The 13,381-nt window shown below is 42.3% G+C and overlaps 1 protein-coding gene across 3 annotated transcripts in view; it reads right to left on the bottom strand.

Annotated features, from left to right (window-relative positions):
- The window catches only part of LOC123772525 (uncharacterized), a 91,282-nt gene extending 82,191 nt beyond the window's left edge, over positions 1 to 9,091 (bottom strand). Inside the window, exons 1-2 of one of the 3 annotated variants that reach the window (XM_069325802.1) lie at positions 9,011 to 9,091; positions 5,383 to 5,565 (exon numbers count right to left, since the gene is read on the bottom strand). In XM_069325802.1, coding sequence (XP_069181903.1) covers positions 5,383 to 5,565; positions 9,011 to 9,059 — 232 coding nt within the window. In that variant the 5' untranslated portion in view covers positions 9,060 to 9,091. The remainder of the gene's footprint in view (positions 1 to 5,382; positions 5,566 to 9,010) is intronic. The other 2 variants (XM_069325801.1, XM_069325800.1) reach the window with 2 other exon arrangements.
- Positions 9,092 to 13,381: the final 4,290 nt, after the last annotated feature.

The following is a 13,381-nucleotide window of genomic DNA, read 5'->3' as shown; positions in this document are numbered from 1 at the left end:
GTGTTTTTGCACATGTAGGCCACAATATGAGTTTTAGTTTCTTTTAGTTGTAATGTTGTTTTTAGGGTTAGTTGCTGCGGGGCCTCGCGGCCCATGCCCTGTGGCTGGGTCGTGGGGCTCTATAGCTAGAATAAAACCTTTTTCCCCCCCCCAAGTGGCAAGGGGAGCAAAGGGGACAAAAAAAATAAAAACGAAGTACTACCTAATAAATTCCCTGTAACCTACCTTACCCTTCTATTGTCAACCCATGTCTGTTTTCTTAAACAACGCTGTTTGTCAACCTAATTGTATTTGTGCTGCTTTCTCAGCCATGTTTCCCCCTTTTTTATCTTTATTTTTATTTGTTCTCAACACATTTTATTCTTTATACTCAATTAGTATTAAGTTTTTAGTCATTAATGTTTTTTCCTGCCCGAAACGCTTTGCGTAATAGTGGCTTTAGGCATTGTATGTACTAGCTCCATCTATAAATCGATCAATTTATGTAAAATCTCTTGTATGTATGTATCTTACCTGAATAAACATTTTATTTTATTTTATTATTAAATGCTCTGCAGAAAGTCATTTTTATACTCAGTGCTCTGCCAATACTTTAAAATGCATTAATTGCCAAGGAGATCATTCAGCAGTTGACAAATCAAATCATAAGTGATGCAGCTACGAAGAAATATAAGTAAAAATTGTTCTTCATTCTTTAAAATGGACAAGCATTTGAATAAATTGTTAGGATGTCGTCCAGAACACCTGAGTCAATGAAATAGTTACCCAGTTGGTGGTACAATAGGCCAAGAGGTTGTTACGAATCTTACTAAGATTCTGCCATTACTCTTGATTCTCATATTACTTTATTGTCTTGTTCTCTAATTAATATTGCATCCAGTTGTATGATATAAGATTTTGTATGTTATATATATAACATAGCATGCTGTGTAGTGTGTGTGAGGCTTTTGGTGATAGATTTCGCATGTAGTTTCTCCGTGTGGGCGGTTGACCATATTTGGATATGGCCAGTGTGGGAACATTGTTGTCAATCGAGTGTCTATAGTTTTACCTTTATTTATTCCCATATTTGGTTGCCGTATTATTGTATGGAATGTTATACCAGTGTTTACTACTCTTTAGTTTGACAATGTTTTGAATATTAGTGCTGCATTTTGTTATTAGAATTTCCACAATGTTTGTGTGGACGTTTAGTTGATTTTTTGGTAGACGTTTAGTCGACGTTTGGCCTGCGAACCAAAGCGTGGGCAGTAGCGTGGCGGCTGTTGTCGAGAGGGGTTGTGTTTTAAGCTAAGTCATTGGTCATTGTTATTTTAGCCCATATAAATGTTAATTATCTGGTTAGATGATTTGAGTATTACTATTGATTAATCCATGTTCTGGTGATATTGCTCATGTCTCAATAATTAATTTCATTCTATGATATTGCATGCTGATAGAATATTTCTGGCTATTATTTATACATTTAATTGTTATGTTTGTCCCCCTTAGCACAAATATATTGTTCTCCATTTTATGCAGTGATGTAATTATACCCCTAGACATCTGTTGGCATGGCCGATTTATTATCATTTCTTTACACTGCGGGGAGAAGAACCTTATTTAGTATCAAGGGTGGTAACAGAGGTCTTAAGTCTTCTACGGTTTCATATTCAACAATATAGTGTTCTAGTGAGTGCATTAAAGGTTTATCACAGAGTTTACAATCTGAGTCTTCTGGTAGTGGCTCAGCCTCACTAACCTGCCAGATGTGTCTAGCCAAGGCGAATTCGCGCAATGACTAAATCACACTGTCTGGTCCGGTTATTGTGCTGACCATACAAATACCTATTACAGAACTTGTCATAACTTTTAATACTGCAGCTTTCAGGTCTCTGGGCATTTCTTAGTTCTTCTACATCTGAATTAATTTCTTTAATTTGTATGTTTCTAATAATTGCATTAGATAGTCCAAAGACATAATCAATGTTTTCTTTCCTGCAAGCCTCATTGGCTAATCGATCTACAAAGTCATGTTTTCCAACTCCAACATGGGATGGGATCCACACAAGAGTAAGGGGAGACATAATAACCACCTACAAAATTCTCCGGGGAATTGACAGGGTGGACAAAGACAAACTCTTCAGCACAGGTGGGACACGAACAAGGGGACACAGGTGGAAACTTAATACCCAGATGAGCCCCAGAGACGTTAGAAAGAATTTTTTCAGTGTCAGCAGTTAATAAATGGAATGCACTAGGAAGTGATGTGGTGGAGGCTGACTCCATACACAGTTTCAAATGTAGATATGATAGTCCAGTAGGCTCAGGAATCTGTACACCAGTTGATTGACAGTTGAGAGGCGGGACCAAAGCTCAACCCCCGCAAGCACAATTAGGCGAATACACAAGTTTTATAGAATAGTTATTATCATTGGCAAAAATTACATTTCATATAATATTACAAGCAACTTCAGACATACATAGTGATGGATTATTTAAGGACTGCAGAGCACTTTTAGAGTCACAGAAAGTAACTCCGCCACCATTGAGCTTAAGGTATTCAGTGGCTAGATAAATACCCAATAGCTCGGTCGGTGTCGTGCTTGCCCAGATGTTCAATCTCTGTGTACTAGACATGATCATTTCATTCCCTTTATATACTGCACATGCACAATCTGTTCTACCAGTGCCTAACTGCACAGAGCCATCAGTAAAGGCATAAGATTCAGTCGGTTTGAGAATTTGAAGATGACTGTCAATAGCTTTTAATGTTATACATCTCAAAATTTCAGTGTTATACATTTGTTTTACACTGATGGGGGTATAATGCAAAGAGACCTCCACATCTTTCCAAGGGGGAATATAGTGAACAGTTTTATCAGGATTAAGACACGCATTCAGTTTCAGAAGATTATAGGCACAACTACTGAGCCACACACTGTATGGAGCTTTTTGTGGCGGATTGAGGGAACAGTCAGAATTGTTTAGAATAGATCTCAATTTAATTTGGATAGAGCTGGAGGGGGGACCATTATTTTTCAAACTTAGAGCATCCTTCTCTGCTGGGTTTTTGAACTGACTGGTCACACATTCTTGTGGGCCATTTTCCTTACCTCTTCTCATCCTTCTCTCTTCTCTCTCTCCTTATTCTGTGTTACCAAGTTAAGTACCTAACCTTTGAGTATTTGTGTCACCAAGTTTTAAGATTATTTTTTTTTATTTATATACAAGAAGGTACTTTGGGGGTTATTATAGAGTACAGAAATTAAGTTGAATTTACAATCTTGTAAAGCCATTAGCACGCATAGCGTTTCGGGCAAGTCCTTGAACTAACAGATTTTTTTTAAATAAATTAACAGTAAAATTGACAAAAAAATGTTTACAGGTACATTGAAGAAATTTTGACACAAAAGCAGATTAGAATAATACACAATAATAACAATACACAATAATGAAACAAGGATTACTAGGTACATGAGGATAACATTTCAGGGTTATACATTGGTTTACTGAAGCACAATATGAGGATCATTTCAAGGAATAATGCAGTAGAATATGTACTCAATACAACAACCATGATATCAGACGATATCTAAGATTACAATGATAAAGTAATATGGCTTACGTACAAATGTTGGGGGATTGGGTAGCAGTAGATACAGTGTGAAGATAAAGCAGTAGGTAGAAAACTATGAAGATGAAATTAGGTACTTTTTGGTTTTATTTTTGAATAAGGCAAAAGTTGGACAGTTTTTCAAATCATTAGGGAGTGAGTTCCATAGACTGGGTTCATTTATTTGCAAAGAGTGTTTACATATAGATTAAGTATAGATTAAGTTTGACTCTGGGGATATCAAAGAGATATTTATGTCTGGTGTGGTGGGCATGTGTTCTCTTACATCAGTCCAGGAAGAGTTTCAGAACAGGGTTTGCACTTAAAAAAAAAAGTTTTATAAATGTAATTAATACAAGAGAATGTATGGAGTGAATTTATGTTTAGCATGTTTAAGGATTTAAACAGGGGAGCTGTGTGTTGTCTGAAAGCAAAGTTAGTTATTGTCCTCATAGCAGATTTTTGCTGGTTGATGATGGGCTTGAGGTAGTTTGCAGAGGTTGAATCCCAAGCACAGATACCATAAGTAAGATAGGGATAGATAAGTGCATGAGAGAGAGGAGAGCAGAGTAGGATACATAATATCTGATCTTAGAGAGTATACCAACTGATTTAGAAACCTTTTTAGTTGTGTGTTGTATGTGGGTGCTGAAGTTGAGTCTCTTGAACAATCCACAAGGACCGTGACGAGGATTTGAACCTGCGTCAGAGAGCATCCCAGACGCTGCCTTAATCGACTGAGCAACGACATGGTCAAAAGGAGTTGAAACCGAAGTTCTACTGAACTTACTGGATCCTGCAGCCTCTCAGAGACGCAAACCAGGGTTTTACACAACTCCCCCCATGCACTCGATCTATGTCAATAGGCCGTTCTCCCTCTTCAACTCCCCCTGCATGGGGGGAGTTGTGTAAAACCCTGGTTTGTGCCTCGGAGAGTATTAACCTAGGCCTAACCTAACTCCACTATTTTAGGAACTCCTTGACCTTAGCTATTGGCTCTCACAGAGCAAGCACTAGTACGCCCGTAACAGACCTTTTTTCAAGAGCAAGATATAATTGAAGGATCTAGTGCTATTACTTTAGATATAAAACCAAGTATCCTATTTGCTTATTTCAAGCATTGATTAAATTTCCACTAGATTTTAGGCGATTGCTGACAATTACCCATAAATCTCTCAATTTAATTTTCAATATCTACATCATTAAGCCGAAATTTGTCATTACTATCTTTGTTCAAACTTATGAGTATACATTTACATACGTTCCACTTCATTATCCATTTTTCTGTCTAAATCTGCAGCTAAACCGAGAGAAAGACTGGGGAGGATTTACTAGGCGCCAGTCCATAACTGTATACATTTTTTCACCCAGCAGTGAATCGATACCTGGTTGTTAAACGACTCGTGGGTCGTATACCAGGGAAACTAGTGGGTAAGGCTTACCATGAGCCCACGGAAATGCTCAAACCCCGGTGTCTCAGAACTACTGCATCAGTAGTTTAACGCAAGTCTGCAGGGCTGTTTGAGATTGGTTTTATATACCCCCTATGGTAACCAGGATAGTCCCATGCCGGTGATATTCATACTATGGTTACCGGGGCTGTCTCAGGCTGCCGTTCGTCACCACTACAGTTACCGGGGCTGTCCCAGGCTGCCGTTCGTCACCACTACAGTTACCGGGGCTGTCCCAGGCTGCCGTTCGTCACCACTACAGTTACCGGGGCTGTCTCAGGCCGCCGTTACTCACCATTACATTTACTGGGGTTGCACAAGGCTGGTGATACTCACGGTTACAGCTACCGGGGGTGTTCCACATGGGGTCTCCTGGGAGGGCCATCACCATCCTGGTATTGTTCTCCACACCATAGCTTAAGCTGTTGCAATACCACACTTGGACCTGTGAGTCCCAGCGGTTGTACAGGACCAGAAGTGGATCACTGAATGTCACAGGTGCTGGGGTCGTGGTGGTAACTGTTGAGTCCGTGTTCGATGATGTAGCCGGAAAAAACAGAAGTTTATTGACATTAGTTTATGCCAGTAAAGTTTGCTTAAACATTAAGGTTTCAGTCTAGATGAAATATATGGAACCATTGAAAGACAGCCATCAGGAAATACTACTAAGTACTTTTTGTAAAAGAATTTTGTAAACATTGTATGTAATCAATTTCGACTAAAACCAAAAGATAAATTTAAAATTTTTTGTCTGCATGTGTGTGTTCCGCAGAGGAACTTACGAAACACTGCGACAAACTTACCATGCTACCAAAATGGGTTCATAATCATACACAAACACTGGACACTTACAATTTTGTCGTACCCAGCATACTAGGCATAACTGCCTATTAGTACCATTAATGAAAGCCTGCCCAAGAAACGGCATGCAACACTGTTTAGCCGCAACCACTTTAGTAACATTCATTGTTATTACTTGCATTATATTCTTCGTTCCAAGAAAATTCGAACGTTCATACTTTATAAAATATTATTTATCAAAAAAATCGCTAGACGACTTGTCTCATAGAAAGTGTCGACGAGTGACGACTTGGCCTTGTGTATTACGTGGCAGTCTCCCCTTCCACCTTTCATTGGTAACTGATGTGGAAATTGTCCACCACTGTATTATTATGAATGTATAACATCATTGTTACCTACGTGACTTTTCGCCGGAAACTTAGGACATTCCGAGCTTATTGTTATGGTTGGAGGTCTAGATTATTTTGGAAAGGAAAGGTTTACTTTAGATTATTTTTGGTAAAGATTATTTTAGAAGACAACTCAATATAAATTGAATTTGTTCCTATTGATTGGTCTTCTTCTAAAATAATCTTTCCTGCCACTACTCTTCACAGATGCCGTCTTGTTGAATCGGCTCTGATACACAACCTACCCAACATGAACCTTAGTCCTGGCTTTGCTGATGTTGACTCTTCCCATTCACTGTACATATTCAAATGCTTTCACATACCTTCCTAACAAACGTGACCTGACGTGAGCCTATCTCCCCCCTTTCTCTTTCCGTACCTTTCTTCTTGTTCTTACTTTTTGCCTAACAAAATTATTAATGACAGTAATAGTCTATTTCATGTGGATTCCATCTCATGTTGGCTTCCAAATGCATGATAGAGCTGATGAGTGAACCAAAGAATCTGCCTTTAGAGGAGGAATTGGGTATAACCTTGGATTGTCAATAAGCAGTCTGAGAGCAAAAGTACGCCAAGAACGTCAACAAAATCTTGTAGATCTGAGGCAAAGTGAAATCGACACCATTAATTTTATTTATCATACTATCATGCAAGAGGAGCCACACATCTATGGATCATCCAATAAAATCAGCAGACTTCTAGATGTTACTGCTGCTCGGCTTAGACTCGGTTACAAGTATCTCTGGGAATTCTCATTATCTACTGATGTAGACCTGACCAAATGTAAACTGTCAACAAAATTATTCGCACACCCTCCGTCACTATGTGATGGAGTGCGAAAAGATACGTAAATTCAGAGACAATTCTATAACCAATGTTCCAGCAATGTGTCCGAGATCGACCATCAGAACAGTTTCAAAATGATCAAACAAAATGATATTTCATTCAAAATGATCTGCTACCAGAAATTTTAGCCAAATATCCCCCAGTTTGCTAACTGTACGTAGTAACCGAGTGATTGTAACCTATCCACCGCTGCCCACTGGATGGGGGGCGGCGTGCAGGACAAACATATCAATTGTGACACTAGCTCTCCACATATGTCAGTTGCTTAATTTAGAAACTGTTCTGATGGTCGATCTCGAACCCATTTATGATGTGACGACTTATATTGAATTTTGTAACTAGCTCATCAAGATTGTAACTTGCTTAACTAAATGAATTGTGGTGTTCAGTCCCTGAGCCCATTAGGTGCCTCTGTAACCCTTTCCACTACCGCCCACAAGATGGGTATGGGGCGCATAATAAATGAACTAAACTAAGTCTTCATGTCATAGGTGAAACTAAACACGGAACTTTGCACGAAAGTTTCTTTAAACTTTATCTGCAAGATGATCATGGTTTAAGATTCAGGAACTCAAAAAGTGCCTTAATGCTAGTAGTGAGGTCAATAACGTGATTTTAACGCCTACGTCATCCGAACTCTCCCATACAGCTCCATTTGGAAACGGTTGACGCGGAACTCGGTAGAGTAAGGTAATAAACACTGGATACTCCAACAGTTATATCGAAGAGATCCTTAAAAGAAAGGCGACCTCCTATGCAGATTTTTGCTGTGTATACACTTCCTCTCTGCTTCTGGCGACGCCACGAGCTTCAATAAAACGGGTCATTCAGTTACTCGCCTTAGACCCAATACAGTTGTAAAATATTTGGAGAGCTAATTTGGTTCAACTTCCTTCTCAAGTGACGATCAGGATAAAAGTAGAAACGATTCGTGTTAGAATTAGTGACACTAACCCTTTCCATCTAATAACACGCCTGAAAAAAATTATTCCAAATATAGAGAACATCTAGCGACGGCCTAGTAGAGAACAGCCTCTAGGAATAACCATCTTGAATCTTGACTAGAGAACATCCACTAGCGACGGCCAACTAGAGAACACCGACTAGTGACCACTAACTATTGAGCACTTGCTGCTGCTGCTGTTGTTGTTTTTGTTTTAGGTTCAGCTACTCGGAACAAAAAGTTGCAAGTAGCACGGGCTATGGCGAGCCCGTAGTGGACTTACCTGGCACAGGAGCGGGGCAAGTAGCACGGGCTATGGCGAGCCCGTAGTGGACTTACCTGACACAGGAGCGGGGCAAGTAGCACGGGCTATGGTGAGTCCGTAGTGGACTTACCTGGCACAGGAGCAAGGCAAGTAGCACAGGCTATGGTGAGTCCGTAGTGGACTTACCTGGCACAGGAGCAAGGCAAGTAGCACAGGCTATGGTGAGTCCGTAGTGAACTTACCTGGCTCAGGAGCGGGGCAAGTAGCACGGGCTATGGTGAGCCCGTAGTGAACTTACCTGGCTCAGGAGCGGGGCAAGTAGCACGGGCTATGGTGAGCCCGTAGTGAACTTACCTGGCTCAGGAGCGGGGCAAGTAGCACGGGCTATGGTGAGCCCGTAGTGAACTTACCTGGCTCAGGAGCGGGGCAAGTAGCACGGGCTATGGTGAGCCCGTAGTGAACTTACCTGGCTCAGGAGCGGGGCAAGTAGCACGGGCTATGGTGAGCCCGTAGTGAACTTACCTGGCTCAGGAGCGGGGCAAGTAGCACGGGCTATGGTGAGCCCGTAGTGAACTTACCTGGCTCAGGAGCGGGGCAAGTAGCACGGGCTATGGTGAGCCCGTAGTGAACTTACCTGGCTCAGGAGCCGGGCAGTAACTAGCACTTGCTAATTTTACACACAAATGAACACTCATTAGATCGCTGGTTGCACCAACTCACCTGTAAGGCTTGCGGCGACGCAGCTGTTCAAAACACTATCCCACGTCATGTTCGCAGTACAGGTCGACGATCCACCTCCCCCAGACCACCCTCCCCAAGTCCATCCTCCCCAAGTCCATCCTCCCCAAGACCATACTTGGACCTGTAGCAATGACCAGCATGTCAAAACTAACGTTAACTTCATAGCTTCTTCATAAGCTTTACTTCATGTCCATCAACAACTATGTTTGTGAAGAATTACTTGAGTGACAGAATGGCCCTTGAATGACAGAAGTCAGTGACTTTTCCCTTGATGAGGTGAATGGTGTATACTTCGAAACTTGGTCAGAACTTCAAGATTATAATAATGCGTGAGTGGAGTGGCAGGCGACCTGCCTGGCTGGCCGTCTCGATGTATTGTGGCAGGGTCCGGTCTATGTTGCCTCCAGTCTCACCCGCGACACTGCGCATGCGCGATAACTGTTCAGGGTTACATTTAGTTTATTATGCACACCATTCGTATCCTGTAAGCGGTAGTGAAAGAAGGTTCCAGAGGAACATAATGAGGTCACTCATATAAGCTGGTGCTGCATGAGCTGCTGCTAACCTACCAGAGGACCCAAAACAGAAAACAGGACAGTACGTTCTTTTGATAGTTACAGCAATGGAGGAACCCCCATCGCTGTAACTATCTTCAGTACACACTATCTTCATCAGTAATCATCTTCACACCCTCACCTCCCCCCCCTCGCACACACCCCATTCTCCCTCCATAACTGTAGCCATTTGTGATACACATTGTATCTATCACTGTACACAAAAGGTTGCGCCTAGAACAAAAAATATCTAATTTGAACATATATTTTGCATGCCAATAACTAAATACAACCGCTAAAACGACTGCTAGACAAAAAAAGATAATTTTTTGAACTGAAACCGAGTTGAACAACTCAGTTCTCGACTCAATTGATCACTCACTCACTAATTTAATGGAATTAGAACTGCCCTCCACCCTCCCTCGTCCTGCCACAGGTGGAGCTGCCCTCCACCCTGCCTCATTGAGCCACGGGTAGAGCTGCCCTCCACCGTGCCTAGTCCAGCCACATGTGGAGCTGCCCTCCACTCTGCCTCTTAGCGAGATAACCAGATGGCAGCAAAGCAGGAGTGAGCCCGACTGAAAGGAATAACAAGGGGGGCGGCGATGATGGAACAGCAACTAATGTGTGATTTCCGGACTTAGGAAGTATAAATGAGTTTATTATGTAGCCTCTGGACATGCACATAGAAAACGTGTATGTCCAAAAGAACATGAACTCGCTCCATAAATCGCACCGAAATTCATGTAATAAAATGTCTGAGGATGGAGCCTCACGCATCAAACTACCGCAGCATCTTCTTAATTTTTCTCCTAAACAATTACAAGGCCTAGATGTAGTACAGAATGATGCCATGCGCATCATCCTGGGTTGTCTTAGAACTGTCAGAATTGTTAACATGAGAAAAGAATTAAACTTACCTTCCATTTACGAAAGAATAGTTCTACTTAGTACTATATTTTGCGCCAAAACTTTGAAAAATAATGGTCCCCCCAGTCGGAAGTAGCTCGTAATATTAAATGAAATGTAATTTTTGCCAATGATAATAACTCTTGTATAAAATTTGTGTGGATCCCATCCCATATTAGAGTTGGAAAAAATGACTTTGTAGATCGATTGGCCAATGACTCAAAAACTCAGCAGAACCTTTCGGATCGGACTGAGGAGTAGCGGGCATACAGCCCCACGAAACAGTCGACTGTCTCCGGTCGTCCTGCTGACTCCCCGGACCTCAGTGGTCCGGGGGGACAGTCAGTGACTAACACTCTTGGTTCAGCCAGGTATTAAAATCTAGAACTCCCAGGAAACACCGGACGAAAAAGTGGAGTGAGAGAGACTTAGCCCCGGACCCATATAAACAATCCAAGGCTTTCTTTTCACCAAATATTCTTTTTCCCCATGTATCTTGTTCCTTTTTTGAGTGTCTCCCAAACAGGTAACTGGCTGACCAAAAACCATCGGAGAAAAATGAGAGGAGCCCCGTTTCTCCCCCACTTAACGAGAGACGGAGTGATTCTCGGAAATACTAACGAGCGGCAGAGTAGCCAAGCAGCAGTTTTCCCGGAACTACCACATTAGGACTGCAGACGGGTTAAAACCCGCACCGTCCAGGTTTCGCAAAAAGCACTGAACAAGGTCCCGAATAATACGGACCCCCGTGTGTCAAAACCTCAGGTAGTGGACCTGAGGCGCCATCACACGAGACAACCTGCAACTACAAGGTAAACACGACCCCGTTCACCCACACAGTACAGTGCTCATGTACTCATGTTCTAACACAGTGCTTTTCAGATTCCACGGTGGAGTGTCTACAGGTCCGGCCTATACATAAAACGCACCCAGGACTACACAGCACAGAGGTGCCCCCATACCCCAATGACGGATAACACATACTCAAAACGGCGTAAGGTAAGAACTCTATTACCTAGTCTTATGTGGACCTCCAAACTGGTGAGATCCTAAGGTATAAAACACCCTATGGACCCAGCCGACCGGTTTCAGCAAAAAACTCCACTGATGTTGCTCCCGACGTGCCTAACCAACCTAGGTCCCCGGGACAAGACGGTTTTTCAGGTAGACCTCTCTGGATAATTCTACATGATGATACCCCCGGCGTACCTAACCATCCTAGGTGCCCGGAACAGGTGGGTTATCAGGTGAGTTTCCCTGTACAGTCGCAGGGGGGAGGGAAACGAGGTTGAGTAGAGACCCCACAAACGGTAAACCTAAGCCCAGGAAACCTCCCACGCCTACCAGTACCTTATTCAACAATACCACCACTGACTTGTCCATACCATCTGCTGATTGTTCTACCAGCCAACCCAAGCAAATCCCGGATCATACTGATACCAACCAAACCATCCCTTCCCCTCCCACCTGGGCCGAAGGCGGCCCGGGAGGGAGGCGAGTGTAGATGGTGAGCCTAAAATTCTGATTTGTCAATGTTAATTGACTGACACGTCGGATAGATTAAGTGAATGGAAGATTTGGAAATATGGGCACGCACGTAGTAATAATGGCAGGTAATATAGTAACTGGAAAGACAGCAAAACGGAATATTCTCTATTGAGTACTAAACAGTGATCAAGGAGAGAAAGAGCCCAGAGGAATGGAAGGGGAGATGTATTACTGATCAAAAGGACTAGTAGCGATGAGGAACTTCCCATTGTCCTAGAAAATTGTATAATTACTGTCACATAAATAATACCAATTGGCGGTGATGAATAAGAGGTGTCTGATCTAGAATCTTGGAGAGAACACCAGGTGACCTACATAGGTGCATGATAAGGCAAGTAAGTCTCTGTTAGATATTCTACAAGCTGTCGTAGAAAACAACCAAACCAAGACTTAATTAACTGGGAAATGATGTACCCTCGTGAGAAGAGACATTGAAGTCTACGCTGGTAGGGGGTAGTAGTGAGAAACTTCCTGACACTTCAAGCTTGAGAGGAAACAACACGATGGCAAAATTACCAGCAGGAGTAGATCTGATGTTCACACAGCTTGAAACAATCAAAACATTTATGAAATGCCACTGGAAGCAAGTGACCACTGGGAAGGGTGTGGGAGAGGGAGACTGGCGAATTGAAACGGAAAGTGCCATAAAATAAGGAATTTGTAAATGGGATACAGTGGGAGACAGTCCAGGAATAAAACAACACAGTATATGATGGACTAAACTACAATAAAATGTAAGAAGTCAAACAAATAAGATTCATACCTTGCCACTTTGAAAGGCGGTGACTGGTTCTTAAGAGATTTCCCCATTTTGCACTTGCAAGATAACGTAAGAATTTAAGGGTTGACAATATTAATCTTCTTGTTTGAGAAGCTGTTCACTTGAGACAGTTAAGCAAGTCCCAGCTATGTCTAGGGTACAAGTGACAGGATGAACGACCCAGCGGGTTTTCTTCCTATTGGGGAGTGTTGTACATGCTGCTATGGCGGTGTGTCCACTCACAGGATGAGTGACGCTGCCCAATAAACTCGCCCCTCGGGGCAAAATTAAAAAAAAAATTAGGCTGGGAATAGGGGGCTCAGGATCTAGCACTCGACCCTACAAGGTAGAGTTAGGTGAGTCGACACACATGACTGACGCACTGCAGTCGTGGAGACCACATGTTGACAGTTGTTTACAGTTGTTTATGTCTCCACGTCACTCCCCTCGACGCTGGCCCCCAGGTCCCACCTCCAGGTAATTCCTCTCCTCCCTCTCCCTCTCTTCTGCTTTATTGGGTTTTACATTTTCTTGCATGTGTATTGAATTTTGCAACTAGCTCATCAAGATTGTAACTTG

This window comes from Procambarus clarkii, chromosome 17 (assembly GCF_040958095.1).
Source record: "Procambarus clarkii isolate CNS0578487 chromosome 17, FALCON_Pclarkii_2.0, whole genome shotgun sequence".
Taxonomy (NCBI): domain Eukaryota; kingdom Metazoa; phylum Arthropoda; class Malacostraca; order Decapoda; family Cambaridae; genus Procambarus; species Procambarus clarkii.
The sequence above is the reverse complement of the archived record's forward strand: the minus strand, read 5'-3'. Positions and strand labels throughout refer to the sequence as shown.